This window comes from Anser anser (assembly GCF_964211835.1).
Source record: "Anser anser genome assembly, chromosome: 16".
In the NCBI taxonomy this organism is placed as follows: Eukaryota; Metazoa; Chordata; class Aves; order Anseriformes; family Anatidae; genus Anser; species Anser anser.
In genome coordinates, this window is record NC_139737.1 from 5088078 (window position 1) to 5115337 (window position 27260).

Below are 27260 nucleotides of genomic sequence, written 5' to 3' on the forward strand. Positions count from 1 at the left end.
CAGACAGAACTGTTAGATCATCACCTAAACTGCCCTTTATAACGTGGTCATAGAATTTCATTCAGTTACCCATCTTTTGAGTTTAATAATTAATACTGAAATAAGACGTCACCTAGAGAAAAAACTTTTGCGTTGATTTAGACACTTCAATAAATTAATTTTGTTGCTTAATCTGAGTGAGGAAGTGCTTTTACGATTATGTATCTACACTGATTCCCCTTTGAAAGTCTCTGTATTATTGCCACATATTCTTTTATTTCAGAATTAAAGACCACTTTGGTATCTGATACTGTGTCACAGTTACAGTATTACTTTCCTATAGTTTTCATCTTTTAATCTTTTACTAATCATTCTGAGCATCTGCAGTAGTTAATGCAGCAACAGTAATGTCATTAACTGAAGCGCATTTTGCCATTGGATGCACAAGCTCAGTTCATATTGAAATATAGGACTCCTGTAAAGAGGTACAGATCTAAAAGGTCTTCCCCACGTTTTTTTCTTTAACATACAGAATTGAGCATTAAGCTGTAGCTGTATTACATCAGTCGGTACTGTTTAGAAGACAAGCCATTCTTTCACCCTCAAAATGCGTCTGTATCTATAGATCAAGATACAGATCAAGATATGCATAATTAATAACTTGACAAAAAAATGCATTGCAAACTAATTCTGAGTAACCAGTTTTATCACTGAGAAAAATTTACCAGCTTTTAATTGTCTTTGTTATGAAACTGTTGTCTGCATCACGTAATTGCATTATTCTGTTCTATCTCACCTGACTTCCATTAGGACTATGTCTTTCCCACTTAGGGCTCTCCATGCTCCCAGCATAAGGGACTCACACTAGGTGAAAATAACACTGGTGGGCTCAGTGATCTGGACTAACCCCAGTGGTTCATAGATAAGTATAAAGTAATACTCAAATGTGTACACATCATATCTCATTTAATTGGAAATAGCTGCAAAGTCAGAGGTTGGATACTCTGCAATTGTGTGCTCTTCCAGAATTGTCACCCTGCTGATCCAAGTGGTTTCTCAGCAAGGATAGAAATAGGCCCTGTATTGACAAGGCCACTGCCTCCAACACTGTTGTCATTGAAACTTTAACCACTTCTCCAGGGAAGGAAAAGGGGAGATCATGACCAATATTTGCTTTGAATATATTACAACAATGCTTAACAGCATCTTCTGTTGGAAAGAGTAGAGGGAAGAAACCAGAGGAGGAAGTGAAGTTTGTCTGTGAAGTATGGAGAAAAGAGTAACCTGGTAACAGAAAATAACGAGGAATTTGTGACAGGAATAGAAAAGGATAAAGTGAAGGATACAAATCAAGAGAAAATAGAAAGAAAAAATAGTAAAAAATCAATTGTAGTGCTTGGTGTAGGAAGTAAAACTGAAAAAGAAATGAGAAGCAAATAAGCAGGAAAAAGATCGGAGTCAACAGATGTCAGGGTCGAGCACTGGAACAGGCTCGCAGGAAAGTGGTCACAGCAGCGAGCCTGCTGGAGTTCAAGAAGCATTTGGACAATGCTCTCAGACATATGGTTTCATTTTTAGGTAGTCCTGTGTGGAGCCAGGGGTTGGACTTGATCCTTGTCTCTTCCAACTCAAGATGTTCTGTTCTATTTAAGAAACACGCTCCAAAAGTTTACTAACTTGCTCATGATTTAATAATAGTATCGTAAGCAAGAGAGACCCATCTAGATGAAGATACAAGTACAACTTTGTGAGTATAGGTACCAGCAACAGATACAAAACACCATTAAACTTGTTTGGGTTGATGGTTGGACTTGATGATCTTGGAGGTCTTTTCCAACATTAAACGATTCTACGATTCTCTGAAAACCTCTCTATTTTTCAACATAATCTTTCTGGCTTTCTGTTGCGTGTATTGTCCTCAAAGTTATGTTTGAACAATACTTTTTGCTAATCAATATAAAAACTTTCAACAACACGTATACAGCAACATGAAAGCCCTATTTATAAACAGCCATGCAGTCTGTACAGATCCAAGGGTTACATCCATTTAGAAGAAGTTGTATAACTTCCTTGGGATATTAAAGTGCGCAGGCAGGACTGATTCCTCTCACTCACATCCAGAAATATTTTGTCTTACTGAGACACTGTTCCAGGTAGAACACCAGGCCAGAATTAGCACCTTTTCATTCATACATGTGACATGAAATCCTAATCCTATTCCTGTTGCACTGAACATGGTCAAAAATGTGGAATATCTCCATACATACTTAATTCAGTGACTACCTCTGCCCTTGTATTTAGAAGCATTCTTCTGCAATCCTAGAGTCTTTGAAAATCAAGGCTGTGCTCTTTCAGCTTAGAGGGAGATTTGTACATCTACCTAACGTGTAAACAGAGCCTTTCCTTTCATTGCTCAGAGCAGGCAAGGCTGAGGAACCAGCTAACGGAGCAAGGCAGCCCTGTATAGAATTTATCATTCTATGTGAATACTTAATCCTCAAATCTATACATTCTGTAGCTTGCATAGAAATGTCCGGTCAAATGGCATAAAAATCAACTATGATAGATACCAAACTTTTAGACAAGTTGAGTGATCACAGGCAAGACCTGTGCACTGGACAGTGGCAGTAGACTTTGTGTACCTCAGAGATTTGCTGTTGTTTTGTGTACAATCGACTTTAGTTAAGAAAGTTGAGAATCATAGCCCCAGCTATTTGAATTATGAATACTTCATTTATAATGCTATATGTATAATGGAAATCTTATATATATTTCTCCATTCTCTACTTTTTAGAAGAAAATCTGCACATCAGTGGATTACCACACACATGTTACAGGACTGCATCCAAAATATTTTTCCTAATGGAATGAAAATGAAAACAACAACAAAGAAGTGAAGAAAAAACATTTTAATGACTTCTGTTGATATATTGTACTTTCAGGCTGGTAGAATTTCAAAAAAACTTGTCATCAGGCATGGCCTCTAGCTGGGATACACATGCGAATTTACAAATTAAGTGCTATAAACCCTGTTTAATTTAACCTTTTCTACTGCTACTCTCTATCTTTTTCTATTCCCTTTGTTATTTTAATCTGATGAAAAGGTTTGCAATTGATTCAAATTGATTCATGGCTAAGAGAAACGTTCGCAAACCGGCATACTTGGTGGTGCCATGTGGAAGCTCACAGTTGTACCGTCCCAAGGTCTCTAACTGTTCAAGTTCATCGAATGGAGTCTGGTTTTAGACTCATCCAATCTCCTGATTATTTTTTAATGAACTGATTGCTGTGGTTCCTACAGGACTGATACCTTTTAGCCTATGAAAATCTTTACAAATCCTTAAGAATTGTTTAGTCACTCTAAGAGACAGGATATATACAATGGGCTAGGAGGAGGACTGTAACCTTTAGGATGTAGGCAAAGTGTCACTCTTCCTGGATGAGTTCTTTTAATTAGATATTGTTTGTAATGGATCCTGCTTTTCTGCATATGTGCTTCACCCCCTCTGACCTGCATGAAACTCACAATTTCCACTTCATGGCAAATATGATTTCAAGAAGTGTTTTTATTATGTGTTAAAAGAAAAGCTTGTGTTTACCATTCCCATAGAGCGTAGTTGTAAAAGACACTCTTCTGTAACATCCTAACGCTGGTATATTGAGGTTTTAAAAAAAATATTATTTTAATGTCAAAGCACTCTCCCACATGAATTTTTATCAAAGCCAGTACAATTACACATACACTATTCATCCCTTCCTAAAGAGCGGTTTATTAGAAACAGGTTTCTCCTACAAAATAACTCCATTTCCCCCCCATGACTAATTGCACTCGGGCTGCACACGCAGTCCACCCCGGGCTGCCTCCACCGGGACACTGCCTGCAGCCCGCTCCCCGGCCTTCCTCCTCCTCCTCCTCCTCCTCTTCCCCCCCCCCCGACAAGGCCGGGCAGGTGGCGGGGTGCTGCAGTTCGGCCGCCCCTCGCCCCCCGACCCCGGCCCCGCCTTCCCGTGGAGCTGCCCTGAGGGTGGCCGTGGGCGGGCGGGTCCCGCAGCCCCCCCTTGCCTCCCCGAAGCCCCTCGGAGCCCCCCGCAGCCCCTCACCTCACCTCCCGCAGCCCCTCACCTCACCTCCCGCAGCCCCCTCTCCTCACCTCCCGGCGACCCGCGCGGGACGGCCCCTCGCAGCCCGGCCCGCCATTTCGCGTCCCTCCTCCCCTCCATCCCTCGCCCCTCACTCACTCGGGGGTGTTGATCCAGATGATGTCGAGGTGGCAGTAGTAGACGCACTCCTTGTCCTTGTAGGTGTAGCAAGTGCAGCGCCGGGCTCGCCGCCGCAGCGTCCCGCCGTCAGCCCTGGCCCGGCCGCCGCCGCCCGGCGCCGCCGCCGCCGCCTCGCCGCCCTCCCGCTCCTCCCGGCCCAGCGCCGCCGAGCGCGGCTCGCCGCCGGCCGGCACGGAGCGAGGCCGGGGCAGCGAGGACCCTGCAAAAAGGGAAGGGGAAAGAGCAGCGCTCTGAGACCCCCCTGCGGCGCCCCGGCCCCCCCCCCCCCCGGCTTGCAGCCCCCTTGGGGATGGGAGCCCGAGAAGTTTCGGGCGGCCAGAGGCACCGTTATGTCTGCGCGGGATGCCAGCACCGGGGCTTGGGGGCGGCCCGGGAGAGGTTTTGGGGGGTTTAACCCACCGACGGCCAGTGATGCCTAGGACCTACCCGCGGTGTTGCTTACAGCCTTTGGGGAAAAGAAGGGCAAAAGCAGCAGCCCTTCTTTGTGTGCGTGAGTGGAAACGGCCAAGAAAGAAAGAAAGTCAGGTTACCTGCAGTCGATGTAATTGTAAGTCCAAAGAGGAACAGTAACCCCAGCTCCATTAACCCCAAATTGCACGCTTGTTAACTGCAGGCAAAGGTGAAGCGCAGGGGCCGCTCCGGGAGGAGTCGCTGGGGGCCGGAGGCAGCCGCCGCTCCCCGCAGCCGGCTCCCCACGGGGCTGCGAGCGGCGCTGCTCCCTCGCGGCTCCTTTCCTCCAGCGCCCGCTGAGTCCCGACGGGGAGGGAGCGGCGTCAGGAGCAGGGAAGATCCATCACTTGGCGTTTCTCACACACACCTCCCACCCCACCCCCAAATGCGAGCAGAAACCGGAGCTGCTGTTTCCCAGCTGCAGCCGCCTCCCCGCAGCGGGCAGCCTCCTTCCCTGCCTCCCTCCTTCCCTCCCTCCCTGCCTGCCTCCCCCGGGGCGGGCGCTCCCCGCCCCCGGCCCGGTGCAGGTGAGGGGCCGGCAGCGCGCAGCATCCTCCCGCCGCCCCCCTTTGTTCTGCCGCCCGCGCTCCATCGCCCTCGGACGGTGCCCGCTCCTCTCGTCCTCTGCGCTCCCCTGGGGACGGAGGGTGGCCTCTGTGATAGAAACAAGAGGTTGAGGCTCGGACCTGGGCTACGGGTTTAGGAAGCGGTGTTTGGGGCTTTTCCTCCGGGACTTTATCACTGATTTCCCGGGTGAAAATTAAGTCATCGGTTCGCTGCTACTTTTCGTTTTCCCCTTAATTAAGAGCACCTCTTTGCCGGACAAACCTACCGAACGTAAAGAGCTTAAAGTAAACTTAAAGTAAAAGGGGGTTCGTACGGCATGCAAAGCAGGCACTTGTGCTTAGAACATTACTGCGTGTGGCCCCGTTTGTTATCATAACATAAGCCACTAAGTGATAATAGGCAAGGGTTTAAGGGTTAAGGTAGTCTGCTATATCTTTTCTTACGGTAGTTAGTGTATTATAAGCTGTTATAGGGAACATATGTTGCAGATAGCATATAAAGAAAGGTTAGTAAATTTAATTGTGGATATTTTAAATCAAAACAGGATGTTTCGTTTAAGTGTGTTTCAGTACTACCAGAAAGAGTTGCAATCAAAATTATTTGTATGTATCATGCCAATTCAGTCTATTCCCTAAAATCTGTTTCACGAGTAGAAAACAAGTTGCAGGATCCCTCAGGTTATTTATCTGAAGGCGTAAGGCTGCTCTCCACCGTGTCGCATTCTTTCTCCGGCCCTGCCCCCAGCTCCAGCTTCAGCTGTGGACTGTTGAGTAACAACACTTACAAAAACCCCATCGAGATGTCACATTCTGTCGGTTTGTCAAACCCTGCCTTTTGTCAGTTTCTAAAGTTTGCAAGTTTTGCGGGAGAGCTTTGGTCTACCATATTCACAGCTAAGAACAAAAGCATGATGCTCATTAAAGATGTTAGCAGCTAGAAAGTTACTTTTTCTCAAGTTTTCCCGAGACCATGGTTCTCTGTGGAAAATTAAATTGCTTTTGTTTCACGTGGATTTTGAAACGACAAGACATCACAATACAGAATTAAAATGCCAGGAGCATTAATCAAGCCCTATATTCAAAGCCTGGTTAGAAAAGACAAGAATTCAGTAACTCCACAAATTTTGCAGCCACTGCTGTGAGTGCAGTTCATGCAGACATAACTGGCTGCAAGTACTTTGCTCAGATACTGACAACATTCAACTACTGAACTGTAAAACTGTGAAAAGTCTTTGGTGATTTTGGTTCTGATAATTTTAAATATCTTCGCTGCAGTCGCTAATATCCTCATACCTAATATAGTGGGGAAAAAACAGATCTTACGTAAGTTCCTGAAGTTAGTATGATATTGAAGTTCAGGCTTGATCTAAGTGCTTATTTACCTTTAAAGTTTATGATTGCTTTGCCGGGTTGTGGGTTTGTGTATATTAAAGTCGTGCTCTCAAAGCATGAACAGAGTTACAGTTAGGCTTCACAGTTATATAGCTGCTGCTGTTTTGAAAGATACAGTGACAAAACATCTTTGGAAAAAAAAAAAAGAAGAATGGTCTTGAAGTTAGTTCTGTTATGTATATAAGTAGAAAAATTAATTGCTTCAAATCACAAGTTCTAGATATTGTACCCTGATACTGTTGGATACAGGATTGATTTTGACAAATGCTTATGATTGCATTTTAACTTATCTGAAAATAGAAAAAAATAGGGATTTACTGTGCAGTTACTGTTTAACAGAACTCACCACTGCAGCCTGTAGGAAGTACTGGTTATGTGTTGCTGGTGTGATAAATAACAATACGTTATTCCTAATTCTAATTTTTAGGTTTAATTTTCTTTGTGGCAGCATGATTTTGTCAATAGTAATGTAAAATTATCATAGTAATAAAATGAGTAATATAAAACTGTATCATATCTATAGGTTAACAGGCTAAAAAGGTCATGTTGTATTGTGAATTTATTTGCACATATTTTCCTAAAAAAGACTGCTCTATTTTTTTAAATGTTATGTTGAAGGCCTCTTCTACATTGCCCTACTTTTTCTTCCATGTGCTGTTTAAACACTGAAAAGCCAGGGGAGGCCATATCAGCACTGATACTGAGTGCTGTGTAAACAGAAGAAGTAATAAAATATACTCTGAAATTAGCTATCAAGGTTCAGAAATTGAGAAGGGCAAGGTTTTGGTCAAGCTTTAAAAGAAGAAAAGACAGACTCTACAGGAAGAAAGAGACTCTCATCAAAGGTATTAATACTTCTGGACATTGTGGGCCTGATTCTCATTTACAGTGATTATCAAGTTATTTGTTTGGGTCACATATTATCTATGGAATAGTAACAGTTTTGTAAACCAGATGATCTTTAAGGTCTCTTCCAATCCAAATCGTTCTGTGGTCTATTTAAGAATTATATTTTCATTTATTACCAAAAAAAAAAAAGAAGAGGACCCTTCTACTGAAGCAAGGTCATAGCTATGGAGGTAGATTCCCAATAGACTGGAAGCCAAAAATCCAATCCATATTATTTTTTTCTGTTTCAGTTTCCAAATCTTTAGGATGGATCAGTACTTTCAAAAATGTTGAGAGCCCTGGAAGTTAATCCTCCTCATGCCTTCTAGTCTTTCCATGTCCAACATACTCCTTCCTCTGCTCTTGTGCAGGAACAGCGCAGCCATGGGGGCTCTGGGAGCTCGCTATATTCTCTACGCACAATGGGAATTCCCCTGTGCTAGGAGACTTCCCCATTCTTAGGGACACCCAAGCAGCTAAAGGGAAGACAATCAGTAGATCTATGCTCTTGCTGGGTGTAAATGTTGTATATTTGAGATGAATTTATAATTACTGAAGGAAGAATGTATCTCAGAGATGAGGTCAAGGCTGAAGGAGTCCTGGAATGCGGAACAGCTGTAACAGATGAGATTAAGAAAAGTAAGCTCAGATTCCAGATTTTATATTTGAAAACCCTGGGCTGACTTTTCAATTAGGAACATAATCTTGGTTTTGTTTAGTACTTCTCTGCCCCTTGTTATCCTCACTTTATAAATACACTCCTGTGATTGTGAAGCAATCAGAAACCCTAGCCATAATTCCACAGCATTTAACCTTCATCACACAGGTGACTACACAAAACACTTATGAGTTATAAAGAAGTTCCAGATGTGTTTAAATAAGGTTGGTTACTGAGAGAAACCACTTAAAAAGCTAACCTTCTAGGATATATTTACACTAGAAATAAAGCCTGTATTTAACATGTATGGTAGGGTTTCAGCAGTAGTGGAGACATTTTTGGCAGTGTTATCTATTCTTACAGCTTCACAGCAGGCCAGGAGAAAAACCTGGTCAATACAGATGTGATGTAAATGCAACCAACCTATTTATTGTGCGTATACGCCATCCATCTCTCTTTTCCCGCTCTCTTGCTTCCTTCTTAATCACAACGTTCTTTTCTGTTAATGGAAGGAAAGATCCTACTGGTGTGCAAACACCATGTGTTTACCAGCACGTTCTGCATCACTCGCGCAAAGCAAGCAATGTGCAATCACTCACACAAAGCAAGGTGGCTGACTGAAAGAATGTGCTGAAATCAGTGGGTTCTCAAGAAAACAGTATCATCTGATAATTATTTAAGTTACTTTTTGCTTGGGTTCTATAGCCAGAAAGCTGAAGTTAATCTTGACTCCCCTTCTGTTACAGACAGTCCCATTCAGAGCCTTTTGATGTCCAGAGAAAGAATTGCATTTTTAGTGGCCTTTGAACCAGATGTAGTACAAGGCAACTGAGCATTTTGTATGGGCTGCAATCGGGTAACTTGCTTAAAGGAGGAGAGATGTGTCACCTATTTCTCTTTTCCTCTTGCTTTTGTAATTTTTAATATATGCATACCATCAGAAGTAAAATAGATACTTGCTAAACACCGAAGAGGACAAATGCCTCTGCTCTAACCACATTACAATATTTCAGTAAAGGCAAAGTACGGAAGGACCTGTATGGCTGTTTTTCAGCCTTCAATAGAGTACTAGCACACACATTTAATGATTCCTGCTTGTTTCAGCTGTTGTGAAATTTAGGAAGGAGTTTGCATAAGATAACATATCCTGCTGTTGTAATATACTGGAGACAGAGCTCAGATCTCTGGATAAGGAACGCTGCATAAATCTGAAGTGTTATTACTACTACCCACCACTCTCCCCAGGATCTGAACCTGACCTCACTTCCCGGGTCCAAACAACCTTTGTCTTTGTGGAAATAACAGGGTTTTATAAGAAGATGATTTACTATTTTCATACCTGTTTCACATAACCAAATTTTGCATGAAATAATTCTTTTCATAGAAGTTTATTCAGGTTTGGACATGTTCCCAAAGAGAATTCTGTATCAAAATACGATCCATCTGAACACTCCTTGTGTTTGTAAAGGATAGTGACTGAGAGTTGCTTGCGATTAAGAAGCTAGAGGCTGAAAACTGAGGTGGCTGTCCCTCCAAAAGACCTTGGCACACTTACAAATGAGCAAAGCAGAGAGACAGACCACTTGAGAGGGACAGTGTATTCTAGGACGTGCGGTGGCAGAAGGAAGTAAACAAGAGTACCAATGCAAATCATGCTGAGCAGGAGCCATCCTAGAGGGAGATGAGAAGAGGGAGGGAGTGGTGTGGACATACAAGGGTTTGGGTTCTGGCCTGCTTTTCCTTCCTTAGCAGCCTCGTAGGATATTTGTGGTCAGTTGTTTGTGGTGTGAGTGACAGAGAAAAACAAGGAAAGGGAGGTGTGGAGGAAGGTGGCTAGAGACTAGGTATGTCCTGAAGACTCTGGCTGGCCCTCAGACTATTATCCAAAAATGAAATTTTGAAATGTGTTCTCTGACAGCACTTCCTGGAGAGCTCCCATTTTGGAGTACACTGACCTGAAGCCTGCGTGGCTGCCTTTGAAGAGGGCATTTTTTGCATTCCCTGCAAAGCCGGAGGACCAGAAACCCTGAGTCAACTGTCCTGTGTGGAGCAGAGTTGCACGGAGAGGTCACTACCAGGGACACACAGGACTACTGGAGCGGTGAGTACCTGCCATTGCCACTGCTGAGCTCCTAGGAGCTGGATGGAGAAACAGCACGAGGTGTACTGGGGCACTGCAGTGATGCTGCTTTTTACAGCTGCTTTTGTTCAGAGATGTAGAAGCTTTGTTGGAATAACAGCCTAATGCTTGTGTTGTCAATTGTGTGATTCCTGGCCCTTCTGTCCGTGAAGGGTGCTTTATAGCATCTGCTGGATTTTTAACTAAAAGACTGGATTTTGCAGAAGTGGTTGTCCCCTTTGTGTGGTGACAATTCCTGTTTGCCTTGTTAATCAGTTTTAAGTTTTTGTGTGTGTGTGTGTGTGGATGTGTTTGAGGGGGATTGTTTGTTGTTTTTTTTTAGTGTGGCTTAGTGATGTGACATGCAGGTGATTGCAGAAGTCAGAAAGAAAGAATGAAAGAAAGAAACAAACAAAAACCCTGTGCTGCACCACTGATATGCAGGAACATCTTTTTACAAATCTGTGGATGAGATAGGTGCCTTCAACCAGCCAGTGTTGTTACATACTATGGTTAGTCTGCAAACAACACTTAATAACATGTACACTAGCAAAAAATGTGCACATCAATAACAGAAACCTGATTTTTTACGTGTTGTATCCAGGTGGACAAGACTGCTAAAGTACATACAGCAGGCAGTATACTGAGTGCAAATAGTTTATTTACCCATATGAAAACCAAACAGGCTGGTCACAAGTACTTTTTTTGTAGGAAATCTCCTCTTCAGATTTGTACTAAACATCAGTAAGAGACTGTTTCTGGTGCTGCTTTGTAGTATAGTATAAATAGAAGCTCTGCTGCAGTTACCAGCTACTAATGAAGTTAGTGTCATCTTATTGCAACTTCTTGGTAAATCTAATTTTAAATACAAGTCTAGGCCCAGCAATTTCTTCTTCTGGAGGATCGACAGCTGAGACTCATCAGTCTAGCAACAATCTTGACACCATGTTTGAATATATAACCTTTCCTCTCCCTAAGTAACTTATCTCTCACTAAGAAAAGACTTCCAGAGAGAAATAAACAAGTGTCTGCCTGTATGAACTAGTAAAGGGAAAATAAAATGAAAAATGAACCTTTATTATTTAAACAGTGTGACATGACAAACTGCGAGTGCTGCTCACACCTAGCCCTCTGAGAGCAGCTTTCTTTGTTGATAAGCTTTGACTGAACATGAACCTTTACTGACTGATGCTAGGTTTGCAAATACATTATATTATATACTGGCATATTATAATCCTCTGGATTTTCTTCATACCATTTGCTGGCATGAAATCACGCAATGTCTGAACACAAAGACAAAGCCAAGTTCGGCATTGATGTTGTGAGGGCTCTGATGTCGTCATCCAGGCATATTCAAGTTTGGTGCATTTAATTGGTCAATTAAATCATTCTAATACCTAGAAAGACTCTGTGTTTGTGGAGCAGGGAGCTATGGCGTGAAAACTGGGATCATAACTGTGGAACATTTGTGCAGGTTATGTGGCCTAGGGCTGGTGCAGCTTTAACTAAATGAGGTTAAGGAAGCTCGTGAATGGCCAAAATGTAAGTGCTGTAAGTGCTACGCTCTAACCCTTTCTACAGTGTATATATGGTGCACAGGTACTTCTGTGCATCATAGAGAGTCAATTTAGGTGTGTTTTGTAGGCCTAGAATATCTTACAGCAAAGAGAGTGCCATGCAGGTCCAAATTGCAAGGTCATTACACAATTCAGAAGCTGTAAGCTTCTGTCAGAATTCTGTAAGCTTGAGATGCTGTTGGTAAAAGATGTGGCATAGATATCTAAGGTAGTCATAGTTATGCAATTCCCTCTGTGGCTGTGTTGTGTTTGGTTTGATTTGTTGGAAGAACAAATGGCAGCATCCTTCCTGAAGGTTCAAAAGGAACAGCTCTTTCCAGAAGAACCTGAAGTCTGCGGAATAAACACCTAGGGTTACAAGATGAATGTAAGTCTAATGTAACAAGGGAATTCTCAATCTATTTAGCTGTTCTCATTGACATGATTGTGCTTATTCTCAAAGGTCTTGACCTCACATTTGGTTTAATAGCATGTGCCTAGGAATAATAGCAAGGCAATACTTCAGACGTAGAAGAAATTCCATACGTTTTGTACATTTAAGTACATAAATTGTCTTCTTGGTGGGTGAAACATCAAGATAGGAAGAAAAGTAGAAGAGGAGTAAGTGCACCATACAACCTGCACATAAGTTTTGGATGCAACTGATGCAGCTCTTCCCTTTTTCACATTTTCCACAGCTGCATTTCACCCTACCTTGTCAGGGTTGGTAAAGTAAGTGCTAGTAAATCAGATGGTAAGAAAGGGATGGGTGCTAAAAGAATGTTCTTCTCTAGTTCCTAGGGAAAAATACTGGGACATTAACTGAAATAGGATAGTGAAGATAGTGGTGTTTAGTGGGAAAATAGGGGAGAGAATGGGGAAAAACAACAGGAAAAGGAAGGGAAAAAAAGAAAGTCGATTAACTGATTTTTCACAGAAGTATCTGTTCTATATAAAACAGCAAAAGGAGAAGAAATAAATAAAAAAAAAAGTAAAAAAAAATACAATAGGGGAATTAATGGTGGAAGTAGAGAAAAGGAGTAAAAAAACAGGATAGAGAAAGAAAATGAGATGGTAATCTGTTCCTAAGGGTCAAGTATATTCCTCTAACAGCCAACATAGCTATGATTGTGTTTCTGCTTTTGCCTCTAAGTGCTTCTGTAAAGCAAATAGCTAACCAGGCACCAGGCTGTTTAGATTAGTAGATTGCCATTTGAGCTTCCTAGGTATTACGCTATTTCCCTAGCAAAAATTCTTCAGCTGCAAACTTTGTCAGGCCGTGGTTGTGTTGTTGTTAAGGACATGAGGGGAGGCAATCTGAGATTATTTCTGAGTAGTGGTACTTTTCATATTTCTCAGACAACACAGTGTGATAAGCATTGAAAATAGCATCGGGGTAAACAAGAACAAAAGGCAAATTCAAAAAGTTATTTTGTTGATTGAAGGACTTGGTGAGGGAGGGAATGAAGAAGGACTGGAATTTGTACAACTCTTTTAACAGTCTGGCTGCATTCTTTTGTCAGTATTTTTATTGACTTTCACTTCCAAAGAAGCAATGATGCTTCAAGCTGTTCTCTGAAGTCTGGATGTACCTTGCTGAACTAATGAGGCAGAATGCGTCACAGCTGTTAGCAGGGGTTACACGTGTGTACACACATTTGAACTGCAAGAACAAAAGAGCTGTGATAATACTTTCTCACTCTGAAGTGCAATTGTTTCCATGTCTTTGAGTTTTGAATAACAATGCTTCACGCATTCAAAGGGCCATTGTGAAATTGATTGTCCCTAGCTGTCAAATAATCTATTGTTGCATTGACATTTTTTCTCTTTTACTGATTAATATTTTCTCAGATTTGGAATACAGGATTAGGAGTCAGACTTTCTGCTTTTGATATTTGCAATTTTGCAAGGAAAGATTTACCTAATGTCTATACTAGTTATATCTGGACTGGTTTTGACTATCTGTTGTAACGTTGTGTAGCTGAGGGGGACAAAGTACTCGTCTTCATTTTGTGATGAATCAGAATTTAGGGGCAAGGATTTTATATGTCCACCCTTATGATAGTGATGGGCAGAAAGTCACTGTCTTAATATGAGTTAGCTGCAGAAGGGATGTTGAAGGTTATTTTAGACTCCAGTTAAGTAACATAAAATATGAAATGAGTAATGACTGTCAGTTTTTCACTGAATAACTAGTTTAATAAGTATCTGATCAGGTAGAGTTTCAGTCGGATACCTTTATGTGCCTTTAGTTAGTTGATGAAAATATACACGAGTTACTAATAAATCATTATTATTGCTTTAATGTGTTTGATTCCAATAGTTTATATCTGAGGTTCTAAAAAATCACTGGGACCTTAAAATTTGCAGAATATAATGAAAATGCTAAAAAGGGTTGGCATGAAGTATAAGGACAGCTGTGCAAGTAAAGTTAGTTGTGCTGCTGGAAACTGGCCACCCAAGAAGATCTGGCAGAAAAAGTGAAGTATTAATAACATGATTAATCTACTGAGTTTTACGGCCAGCAAAATAAGTAGAGAAAGCAAGATCAGGGAGAAGTTATGAAGCAGCAGCACAAATAATGTAACAGATTTACAGTTGTCAGAGGTATTATGTTTGCGGTTCCTGTTAGCAAACCATGAGCATATACAGGCACAGCAGCTATGCAAAATGTCCAGATATTGCAGTTTGCAGTGGGATAAAGGGCATAGCATTGTTTAAACTCAATATGTTTCCCATAAATCCCCCATGATTATTTATTAAAATCATCAGAAGCCATTTTTCATGGGTTTTGGTGGAGGGTGGAGGAGGGGGAGTTGCATTTTGTGTTAATCAAATGTATTTTTTCCACTCTTACTCTACAGAGTTCTGGTACCATGGCACTGTGCCATTGTTACTTCTCATGTGTGTTTTTCCAGAAATTAAAAGTTGTTTTCTTGATATTCTGGATATATTTTTTTTTACTTTTTTTTTTTTTTTGTCAACAAATGGTTCCAGTAATTTCAGAATATCTCAACCAATTGAAACTGTCATCCATGGAAAAGCTTGGGTCACAGTTCAAATTATTCCTGAAAAAACACTTCATTCAAATCCAGCACAACTCAGGGCAATGCCACATCATCCAGCGTAAATCTCCAGTGTACTTTCTGCATGTATTCACATCAGTGCTTTAGCAGAAACCTGTTAAGCTTTAATTAAGACTTACATTTTATTTGTAACACAGAAAGAAAATTCTGCTCTAAGTCTGTGGCTTTCTATTAAGGCTCAGATTTAGTTGCCAGTTTTTGGTGAACACTTTTCTTTTATGCAATACTTACTTTCTTGTTCTTGCCTTCCTGAAATTTGCCATGACTTCTCACTTAATGATCAGCATACATTTTTCAGTATACATTTCTCAGTGTTGAAGATCAGACTGGAAGAGCATTCGTCTACAGAGGCCTTCCTGGAAAACAAAATGAATCTATCTTTTTATTTATTTATTTATTTATTTTAATGTTTGGTTTGTAGCATCATCTTGAAGGGCCAAAACAGAGGAAGGTTTTGATTGCTAGATGTACTGCACATGTGTAAGAAGAATCAATTCCTACCTCCAGGAACATTCCAATTATTCCTGGTCGAGACAATAGGTTTACACAGTTGGGAAACTGAAGACCCAATAGGTCAGACAATTTAGAAAAGATTGACTAAAAAAGGAAAATACTGTTAAGCCCTTTTGCCTGACATCAGGTAGAATAAATAATTCATAGGAACTCTTTTTATACAGAACACATTCAATATGAGCAGGCTCTAGTAATAAACAAAGCATGATGAAGCCAAGAGCAGTTAAATCCAGAGACTGATCTCTCCAGAAAATACAGTCTTTCCAGGATATGGCCCAGGTTATGCCAGATTAGATGGCCTAGGCAAGGAGGCAAGAAAAAAAAGATATATTGGTGATTTCAGGCCCTGCTATACATACATTAGGGCTCCTATGTAGAAATAAAGAAAGAAATAAATAAAGAAATAAAGAAATAAAGAAAGGATGCAGATTCTATGCAAAAGGTCAAAGTAAATACAGTATCTTGCACAATAACTTCAACACAGAAGACTGTAATTAAAAAAAATCATATTTGGGGACACACATTTTTAAATAAACAGATTAGACCTATCAAAAAAAGTCACATGTGGCTTAAATTTCCTTGAAATATGAAAAGCAGGATAGGGAAAAGTTGTTTGGAAAAAGAGCATGAAAATAGCTCAGCGGGAAAACTGAAACACATTACATTCGCTGTCAGAGGACCATCATTCACTTTTCAGATCCTCAGATGCAGAGGAGGACACAGTGCTTTCCTCTCTTACTTCAGCTTCTTTTCTCTTAATAAAACTGTTGTTTAGTTTGAAAATTCACATCTGTTTTATACAAACTGCACGAGTATTTTAAACTTCAGCTTTAAATGCTGTTAAGCCATCATTTGCTGCTCGCAGTATGGTTTATAATTGGGATCACGTACTCCCTTCTTGAACCGGGAACTGAAGCCAGGATTCCCTGTCCCGATAAATACCTCAGAAATCAGTGACAAACTGAGTCTCATCTTCTGCGAGCTGGGCTCTGTCAAGGATGACAGCCTGCTGGTTGCTACCCGCTCCTACACTAGCTCAGAAGAGGAAGGTGCTGGGTATCCAAAGGTACCAGCCACTACAGAGGGCACTTTGGCATGATGCTTTTTGGATTTTCCTTTTTTTTTTTTTTGACTTGTCTATTTGTAAGTAATTTGTTTGTTTTCAAAATCTCCCTTACTTCCCTTTCCCCAAACTAAGTTAAACCCAAGTGAGCATCCTGTTTAAAAGTAAATAAATAAACAAAAAATCTAGCTATGTAATCAAATCTCAAGTATGTTGCTTATACAAGTGATCTGAACTGTCAGCAAGAAAAGTCCAGAGTTCTGGTATTTTATGCCCTTAAGATCTAGGTTTTGGCTTTAAAGAGACCCTGTTTTTTGGTTTGCCTTTAAGACACCTCTGATACATAGTAGCTTTACAGATATAGTGCCTTTTGAGGGTTATTTTCTAACCTTTCTTCAGTCTCCTTTCTCACAAGTGTGCATGTGTCCACGTGTTTTTTTCTCCTTATTTCTGCTTCTCAGGACTACTCATAATCTCTTGGGTCTATAAAGCATGTCCAGGTTACTTTACTATTTGGAAACTGAACATACAGCAATACAGGAATCTGAACCAAACCTGTTAAGTTTAATTCTGGTTTAACTGTTTTATTGTGGTTTAGGAAATCTCTCTGGCAGTATCTTGCAAGCTGGGCAAGTGGTGTTCTTCAGGCCTATTTAGGTTATAATCCATTTGAGGCAAATTTTCCTTATCTTTTGTACGAACATTGCTTCAGTGTTTGCATTTTGTCTGTAAGTACAAATGAAAAATAAAAGATGTAATGGCAAGTCCCTCTAGTAAGCTCCAGCTTTGCTTCATATCCACCATTGAAGACATACTGATTGTTCCCAGTCTTAAAGAACTCTATCTTAAATAAAACAAGAAGTTGAAAATAAATGTATTTTATTTGAACCTCTCTATTCTGTTTCAGTGATATTTTGCATGTTCTTTTATTTGAGATGGATGTTTGAAGTTAAAATTCAGTGGTCTTACAGAGTAAATCTCTGTATTTGGGGCATTTAAAATGTGTGGTTGATTTTATTTTGCTCTTCATTTTTGTACGCTGACTGTATTTACATTTTATGCCCAGATGGTTTTCTTTAAAGTCTTAGTATAACTTACATGTAACATCTTGCACCAGTGTTGTTTTCTTGATTTATGCCTCTGTGTTTGAATAGTTTGAAACTTTGTTAGGGCACCTAATGGGGAAACTGCTTTTTTAACACTGGGGATGGCTGTTCTCCATCAACGGAAAACTGGAAACATGGTTTGTGAGAATTGTGGGACAGTATTATTGTCACGTCACGCTGTTGTGTGTGTGTTGGTTTTTTTGTGTGTGTGTGTTTTTTGTTTGTTTGTTTGTTTTTGTTTGTTTGTTTGTTTGTTTTAAAGAAACCCAAAACCTTTACCCCCAGTTGAAAGAGCATTCTTCCTTATCATGTTAAGTATTGCTCTGGAATTAAGGATTAAGTTATATCTACTTTTCATAAGGGATCTTATTCTTCCCATGTAATAAAATGCATATAAGATGTTAAGTCCTGCATGTCCGAGTTAAAGATGAAACTTATGAGCTGTTGTTAACTATTCATGGAGGGAACATCTAATGTAAGGTGGAAGGAGGAACGTTCATTGAACAGATAAAAGCCTGCAGACACTATTGGCTATAACCATTCTGTACATTATCTAAAACAAAAGGTTATACAGTAAATAAACATTTATAGTATATTTTAAAACTAGTCTGCAACCTGATGTGCAAGTTAGGTGTTCCTTACTGCTAGCAGATAATTTTGTTCAGTGAGTAGAAGAACCTGTTTTGCTATGGCAGCCTAAAAATTAGTATGAACAGAAATCCATAAGTTGTTGAACTGAGCTATCAATTGAGAGTATTTTCAAAACAAAATAGCATGGGCTTCATTTTTTCTACATCTGGGGAGATCCTGAGGGCTTTTGGTATTACTTGAAAGATGAATCGATCAATGATGAATGAAATTATGCAGCTAGCACAAGGAATTGATTTCTTATCAATTTCACTGAGCTGGTTATAAAATGATTTAGCTGCAATGTCTACCAAGTATTTTTGTTCCACTGTTGAACAAAATTGGCTAGTAATATTCACAAACAATGACATTTTTGTTTTCTTTTGAAATGTGCTGTTGCCAGAGTTCTGTTTCATCCCAGTTTAGGGGAAGGAAAAGTAGAAAAGCATTCTATTTGTACAATGCAATAGAAATTACACAGATTAAATCAAATTCTTAACTGTAAATGTGCTTAGGTTTACTGTAAGCTGGGGAAGCGTAAGTAACATTGGTAAAGTGAAGCTACTTACACCTTACTGGCATATTTAAATCTTTTCAGAGAGGATGGACTTCTGTGCAATCCCAAAGAGATGCAATCTATTTTATTGGATACACAGGAAAGTGCTTATTCTTGTCTGAAAATCTTCCCATATAAGTTTATTTGCATCCTATACCCACTTCAGACAGTGCTTAGAGGAAAATATTATGCTAAATTCACAATGTTGGCAAAATATAAATATTTCTTATTAGAAAACTTGAAAACAGCAGTTTTCATTAAATCATGGTTTTCAAAGCAATCTCTTCTCTGCACTCTGTGTTCAGATGTACTTTCACTGAAAACATACCAGAACGTATAAACTTTACAAAGTGAAACACGATCTGATCTGTGGCTTTGAGCAAATCTTATTTTCATTTACTACAACATTTACATTTGCCAGGGACATACAATCCTATAGACTATTATTAATAAAGTAAAAAGTTTTCTGAAGTAATGTTATGGCTTGATTAGTTTAGTGGAAGAATTTAAATCACAACAAAGGACTGTCAGGATTTAATTGCTTTTAAGAATTCTTTATATTTCTGCTTTTTTGTGGAATAGCAAATGTTCTTACAAACACACAGACACAAAAAAAAAAGGTGCAGGCTTAGGTGTTCTTGGAGCAGTTTACTTACTGATTTCTATATTTTTGCTCAAAGTTGAATGCAGACTCTGGTCTGTTTAAAGCTGAGCTATTCTATGAAGTCTTTTCTTCCAAATGATGTTAATTTTCCCTGCATTGCATAATTCTGATTTCTCAGTTGCTGTAAGAAGGGAAAGTATTTGTGAATCTGTTTTGCTTCGGTAAGGTGACTGGCTCCTCATAGGCACTGCCTGCAAAGGGCTACTAGTAAATGTCCCTCCGTTCTCTGGGAGACAAAGGTCTTATCTTGTTGGTCTGAAAGTGTCATTGTACTCTGAATCTCCTCCTGATACTCCTCTGTGCTGCCACCAAGATACAGGATTCATGAACCAATACTTTCCCTGGTGTCTGGGCAACATTATTCCCAATTCGTGTTCATGGCTTTCCTTTACTTGCTGCTGATCCTGCTCCCGTGCTCATTTTTCTGGCTGTTATCTCTGGTGGTTTCAGCACCTGCTCATCAGGTAATCCCCTATGCTTCCACCATCTTTCTGCTTCCATAGCAATGAAAAGCACTAGAGGTCTCCTTGATCTCTCTGCCCTAAAAATGTACCTCTTCAGGATTACCTCCCCAGACTATATCCACAGCTGATCGAGAAGTTTTTGTATCTGAACTTTGCTCTGCAGTTACATCCAGCCTCCCTGCAGCATGCCATCGCTGTTGCACATTCTTGTGCTTCATTTCCTGTCCTGAATTCCTGTATTCCAGAATGATGCTTCCTCTTTTTGGTTGCTTGAATAACAGTCTTGTCCTCCGGCAGATAGCTATCGGTATCCTTCCTCTAGTATTTTTTCCACAATGACCCGTGGCCCAGCCTTTTCCCTCCTCGCCCATAGAAATTTGGAAACAAAGAACCAACAATTTCATTAAAACTGTTTTTTGACTGGGTCCCTTTTCTGCATTTTCTTCAGTTATCTAAGTCATGTTGACTTGGCCAGTGGGACTGGCTGAATGAGGTATTTTGTGAGTAGACTGGAAACATACTCAAACCTGAGATGTTGCTTTGAAATCAGTCTTCAACGATATGTTGGAGGTATTATGGTGACACAGCTATCCATTAAATGCTTTGAAGCTCCTTTTTTAAAATTGAGTGGAAGTTCCAAGACTTCTCAGCACAGCTTATGTGGGTGAAGCTCCACATAAGCACGACTAGACTCTGAACTGGTTTGCTTAAAGCCAACTTCGTATGTCTGTTCTGATCTCCCGTGTCTCCATGTAAAGGAGTTCCTAGTTAAAAGAGTTTGGACAGACCCAACTTAGTTCTTCCTGAACCCAGAAGTATGTAGATGTGTCCACCCAAGATGTAAATGGAGGTTTTGGAGCAAAGGGAACAGTGGAACAAAGTGCAAAGATGTGGCAATGAGAAATCAACATGTTCCTGAAAACTTCTCCCAGAAGATGCAATAGTTGCTGGGAAAAGACTAGTTAAGAAAAATTTACTAAATTAATATCTGTTTTTAGCAATAATAGATATGTTGGCTGTCTCCAATGAAACTACTTTATTAAAATACAAAATCTCTAATCAGATTTAGAGTACTAAAATATATATAGTGAGAGAAAAGAAGGGGAAGCTATAAAAATGTTCTGCCCCCTGTGTACATATATTAAAGAGATTCATTTCTTATAACTGAAAAAAAAAATAAGCAAAAGACATAAGCACTAGTTATTTAACTTGCACTTAACTAACTTTCTTGGCCTTCTCTTCAGAAGCTGTTTGAAAGGAGTAATGTAGCCTGCTACTGTGTTATCATTTCTGTAGATTATAGGAAATAATGGAGAGATCCATTCATGGGCAGCTTAAACATATTCTTTTTTCAACATTATCCAACACACTTAAAAAGAGGGAATTCAACATCCAAGTTAACTGCCTGTTGGAGTGCTAGCCCTGAGTCTTCCCAGAAGAATGTAGAATGAATTTAACTTTTCAGGGGGCAAAGATATTTGGAGATATACAAGCTATGTAAAGAGCTTGAGGATAGTCAACTAAATAGTTTTCTCTCGACTCAAGCACTCTTTTTCTTATTGTCACGCAGCATGGGATCAAGGGTGGTGGAAATATGCATCTGAGGAAGCGTGAAGAAATGGCTGTCTTTCTTTGTATATCTTTTTGTGGCTTTTTTAGACTTGGCTTTACTGCAACATAGTTACTGTTGCTACAGTCCAATCTGGAAACTTTCCATCAGAAATGCTATTTTGAGTACTGACTTCTACATGTTTCGTATCTCATTGTTCTTAAATTCGTGATATTTAGAGTTTTTGAGGCAAATTAAACCCCATTTAATTTTAGACGGATTCTCTACTATCCTAAGAACCAAGCTTGTTTTGTTACTTTTTTGGATTAAAATTTCTGTTGATTTCTGAAACCAGAAACGTTATACAGAACTATAGGGGTGGGTAGCAGTCATCTGAATGGCTCAAGTAGCTTGGCACAGGATGTGTGCTTTGCATGTAGGCCAAGACTATATTTTTTTAAATGTTTGGTATTGGTCTAACATTGTTTCAGCTGAGCTCAGTAATGATGAATTAAAAGTGCAATGAACACAGTGCTTCTGGAATTCCTCCTTATGCAATACCGATGCTTATGTGTAGCATCAAGGTAAATTGCCACCCATTTTCTCTGCTCCACTTAAATGATATGGTCTCCCCCAGCATCCTTGTGTCCAACTCAGGGTCTCAGTGCAGACAGTTAAATACTAGATGGATGGAAAAAATGGCAGGATTGTTGGGCTCTTAGGGTACTGGTTAATAGCTGATACTCTACTCTACCTGGAGTCCGATTACCAGAGGAGTTCCTAGGAGTTTATTCTTGGACATATCTGTTTAATATCCTATTTATTATTTTTACTGATGACCTGGAGGAGGAAATAGAACACAGCTTCACTATGTTAGCATGACACCAAATTGGAGGGAGCAGTCAGTACACTTGAAGTAGTGTTGTTGTTCAGAGTGATTTACCGTGGAGGAATGGACCGACTAGAGCTCCATGAAATCCTGCGATGACAAATGCAAAGTCCTGGGATGCACTAACTGCATGCCATTGTTGGCTGGCTGGGTAGCAGCTCCTCTGGACAGGATCAGGAGTTCTGGTGAGCAAAGCATCAGCCAGCAGTATCATGGGCTGTATCAACAAGAATGTATTCAGTAGATTGAGGGAAGTGATTATTCCCCTTTACTCATCTTATTAGACCACGTCCTGATTACCGTGTCTAGTTTTAGGCCTTCAAGTACAAGAAAGTTGATAAACTTGAGCAAATTCGGTGCAGAGCCACCAAGATGATCTAGAGCTTTGGGATTGAATCGCAGCCTGCCTATAGCTGTGAGAGAGTTACCAGTTAGATGGAACCAGGCTGTTTACTGAGCTGTGTGTTGGGAAGCAAGCCATAAGATGAAACAGGAGACTCCAGCCATATATAAAGAAAAAAAAAATCATTCTGAGGATAATTATGCATTGGAACAAATTGCACAGATTAACTCTTGAATCTTCATTCTTAGAGATTTTCAAGCTGGATTGTGTTTGCCCTGATCTGAGCAGAAGGTTGAACTAGTTAACATCCTCATGCCCCTCCCAACCTGAATGATTCTGTGAAATAATGTCTAAGCAAATAAAAGCAATTCAATCCACTTGTCTACTCATGAAAATAGGTTTAACTGATCGCTGCCAGGGTACTTTTTACAGTTGGACTAAATCTCCCATTGCTAACCCTGAACACAAGAGTAACGTGAATGTTTCCAAACAGCATTCTGCATTCTGTATTTCCATCTGGATTCCTAGTAGCAGAATTTTGATGGTTTGAGGGGCATAAATGTACATGCTCTGAATCTCTTTCCCTCGTAGCTGCTAAATTAAAATGTTGCCAGGAATAGTTGCTGCTTCCAAAAGCAAGATGCCAGCAAATGTATGTATTTTCAAGTCTAACTTACTCTTGACTCTTTTATCCGGGAAACAAGGCTAACTTGTAAGATTGCTCTCCTTCTGGCCCCACTTTTTATTTTTTTTCCCCTTCTGTGGCATTGTAGTTAAACCAAAATTGGTGATTTTTGTTCTTTTTTTGAGGAATTTTTTTTTACACATTGTGCTCTTGATGAATACAAAATGGAAAATCTGACAGAATTCTTAGTGCGTAAAGGCAATGCAGTGCAATTGCATTTTAGTAAAATGACCCATCTTGGATAAGTTTTTGTAATGCATTAGTCACTGCTATGTGAATTAAGGTGGAGAAGGAGTTGATGTAGACATTGTGTCTGATCTTATGAATGACAGGAAATCAGTAGTAGATTTCTGCTTGGTCGCATTCTCTAGCGACCTCCTGTGTATAATTGTTTTGTACAGTGAGTGGCTCTGTTCTAGCCTCACTTTAAACACCCCAGAGGAGGTATTTAGTAGATGTAACTGCAGTGGAACATTCTATGGCTTTATTTCTTTTTTTTTTCAATTAATTTATTTATTTAAATCTTATTACATAACCTATTGTTTCCTTAAAATATTTTATCAATTCCTTTCTTTCCTAGAGGGAGTTCTTCCTCTAATCTTTTCTTAAAAATTTAATATATTTTAATCAAGCTTTTCTCCTGATTATGTTGGTACACTGTCATTTAATTTAACTAGACAGCACTGGTGTAACTGAGAGAAGAAGATTGGTTCATTTAATCTTTCTGAATAAGTAATCTATTTCTGCGGTCTTTTTTTTCTTGCTTGGAATCTCTTCAAATTTGTCAACATCTTCAGGGTAAGGAGGTTCTCCCAGATCTAATAGCACCTGAATTCTTTTTGAAGTACGGAACATGTTTCCGCAGGCATGTTATTAATTACAGATATTTCCCTAATTCCTCTTCTCTGACTATTGTCCAACAGTTCACATCTGCATATCAACATCTGGTACAAATAAAAAAAATAAAAAAATAATTTAAAAAAAAGCTTTTTCATATCAAACATAAGAATAATGAGCGTTTTACTTTTTTTCATATTTTTAAATCAAAGTTTGCAAATCCTTTTTATAATCTCTTAAGCTCTATAATATTGCACAGGATGAGGCAGCTTTTTATGCTTTACTTAGCTGTATTTACTTTCTTGCTTCTGGATAACTAGTGATTTGAGGTCTAAGACCTTTGTATCATTTCAGTTTTTAATATTTGCTTCATTTACAGCTCATATAACCCATAACTAAAATCAACAAAGTTATGCAAAAATTCTTCATAAGTTATAAAAACCACTTGTGGTGTGCAGAGGCTATGATAATGTGTTTTGTATGCTTGTATTGCCTTCCATTTGAGGATCTAAATGCAATTTTTTCTCTGTAAGCAATGGTAACATTAAGAGGCATTGTGAAGTTAATGGTCAAATAACTTTTTAAGAGTTGTAATTTTCCCTGCTCTTCCTTCCAGCCAACACACAAGAACATGTATGTGCACATCACTACCTAAATTATTAGTCGTGCCAATCTTGCAATTGCATTTGTACATACAGGTTTTGAGATACAAGCTATTATAGCTCTTGCTTAGCTTCCCAGTAAAGTATTCCTCTTCTCAGACTGTAGTTTCCTAACACAGGTAGGAAAAACCCTGGCTCCCTTTCCCCCATTTGGTTGCTAACCTAGGTTGCTGCCAAAGCACACTAAAGAAATAGATTTTGTTCTTTTTGCTTTAACCGTTTTGATGGAGAGGGGGAAGTTTCTGTAGTGGCTCCTTTTTACAGAGGAGAGTGTGCAGTTCATCTGAATGACCCTGTCATGCTCCCAGCTCTGTATATGAAACAACATGTTTTGTTTTGGAATGTACAATTAAATGAGAGGGATGATTTCAAGAAAAATTTGAATATGATAAGTACAATAAGGAATGATAAATCATAGAAAGGTTTCTGGAGATAAACACTGGCTATTGGTCTACCCGTGTGAAAAGACTGGGGAGGGGTATTGTTGTGACGTTAATTTTGCACTGCGAATACCTCTGTAATAAGTAAGAGGTTTTAGTTTGCAGGGGTTAAGTGTAATTCAGAAAGATACAGTGAAGCCTGACTCCATAAAGACATAGCTTTCTACATTTGTCTAGAGTGGTTAAACTCGTCACCAGTACTACTGAACCTAAGTAGCATTTAAGATATCTGGAAAACAAGACCACAGTAGGTTATGAAACACAGCTCCCACGGCTCTCATCCAATTGTTCATTTTGTTAATGGCATAATAATCTTTGAAAAGAATCACAGTTTAACATATCTGAACTTGCTCAGACTCTGAAACACTTCCAATCATTGCTGGATTAAGTACATACTCATAATAATAAATCTCACATTGTATTTAGCATTGCTTGCCTTATCAGTCAATGAAACAAAAATATGCTACAAATGCATATATACAAAACCTGTGAAGCTTAAAGAAATTGGATTATGGATTTACTATTAGAATGACCTTGTGTTTCTTTTTTTTTCTTTTTTTTTTACCTTTTTTTTTTCTTTAGGGACTGATAATGGACTTATATAGTGTCTCTTTAAAGACAAAATAGTATGTGGACCCATGGCACTAGAATCCTTTTTGATCAGTTTACAAAGCATCTGCAAATGTTCAAGCGAGTTCATCCCTTGTTTAACTGTCTCTTGTAGTTCTAAACTCAAGGATTGCATAAATACAGAACATACTTAGGCGGTTCTCATGAGTAGTCAATAGGTGCATTGACTTTTACTGTGAAAAAGAAGAGCACTTTTTTTTATGTGAGTACTGCTTAAACTTAAGAGAATGGCTTATAACCAAACTGCGGAAGACACAGCTTTTACATTATGTGCTTCTACGTGATGTTTATCCAGTTCCACCAAAACACTTTAAATGTGCTATTAAAATCTCTCAGTATTTTGTAGTCTAAAAAATAATATTGACCTTTTCATTCACATGACTTTTGTGGAATGTTGATGGTAAATGAAAAATACAGGCCAGGAGACTTAATGTGCAGCCTTAATTCCACATGAATCCTTAAGGTAAAATTAGTCATAGAATCATGGAATATCCTGAGTTGGAAGGGACCCACAAAGATCATCGAGTCCAACCCCTGGCTCCACACAGGACTACCTAAAAATCAAACCATATGTCTGAGAGCCTTGTCCAAATGCTTCTTGAATTCCGGCAGCCTCGGTGCCATGACCACTGCCCTGGGGAGCCTGTTCCAGCACCTGACCATGCTCTTGATGAAGAACCGTTTCCTAACACCCAGCCTGACCCTCCCCTGTCCCAGCTCCATGCCGTTCCCTCGGGTCCTGTCGCTGTCCCCAGGGAGCAGAGCTCAGCGCCTGCCCCTCCGCTCCCCTCGTGAGGGAGCTGCAGGCTGCCATGAGGCCTCCCCTCGGCCTGCTCTGCTCTGGGCTGAACAAACCGAGGGACCTCAGCCACTTGTCATATGTCATGCCCACTAGAGCCTTCACCATCTTTGTAGCTCTCCTGTAGATACTCTCTAATAGTTTTATGTCCTTTTTATCCTGTGGCACTGTTGGTTCTTTTGGCTGCCAGGGCACACTGCTGACTCATATTCAACTTGGTGTCGACCTGAATCCCCAGATCGCTTTCTGTAGGGCTGCTCTCCAGCCTGATGCAACCCCATTTACTATAACCCTTTGAGCTCAACCCATCAGCCAATTGTTCACTCATTGTATTATGTACTCGTCTAGCTGTATGACATTTTGTCCGGAAGGATACTGTGAGAGACAGTATCAAAAGATCAAAAGATTTGCTAAAATAATAATAATAATTAAAAAAAAAAAACTACAGTGGTTTAGCA

The 27260-nt window shown here is 39.8% G+C and overlaps 1 protein-coding gene across 5 annotated transcripts in view; it reads right to left on the reverse strand.

Moving 5' to 3' along the window:
* The window catches only part of EDN3 (endothelin 3), a 31936-nt gene extending 26726 nt beyond the window's left edge, over window positions 1–5210 (reverse strand). For 2 of the 5 annotated variants that reach the window (XM_083801807.1, XM_083801808.1), the window contains exons 1-2: window positions 4791–5208; window positions 4219–4459 (exon numbers count right to left, since the gene is read on the reverse strand). In XM_083801807.1, coding sequence (XP_083657933.1) covers window positions 4219–4459; window positions 4791–4842 — 293 coding nt within the window. In that variant the 5' untranslated portion in view covers window positions 4843–5208. Of the gene's footprint in view, window positions 1–4218; window positions 4460–4790 lie in introns of all 5 variants that reach the window. The other 3 variants (XM_083801809.1, XM_083801806.1, XM_083801805.1) reach the window with 3 other exon arrangements.
* Between the last annotated feature and the right edge of the window lie 22050 nt (window positions 5211–27260).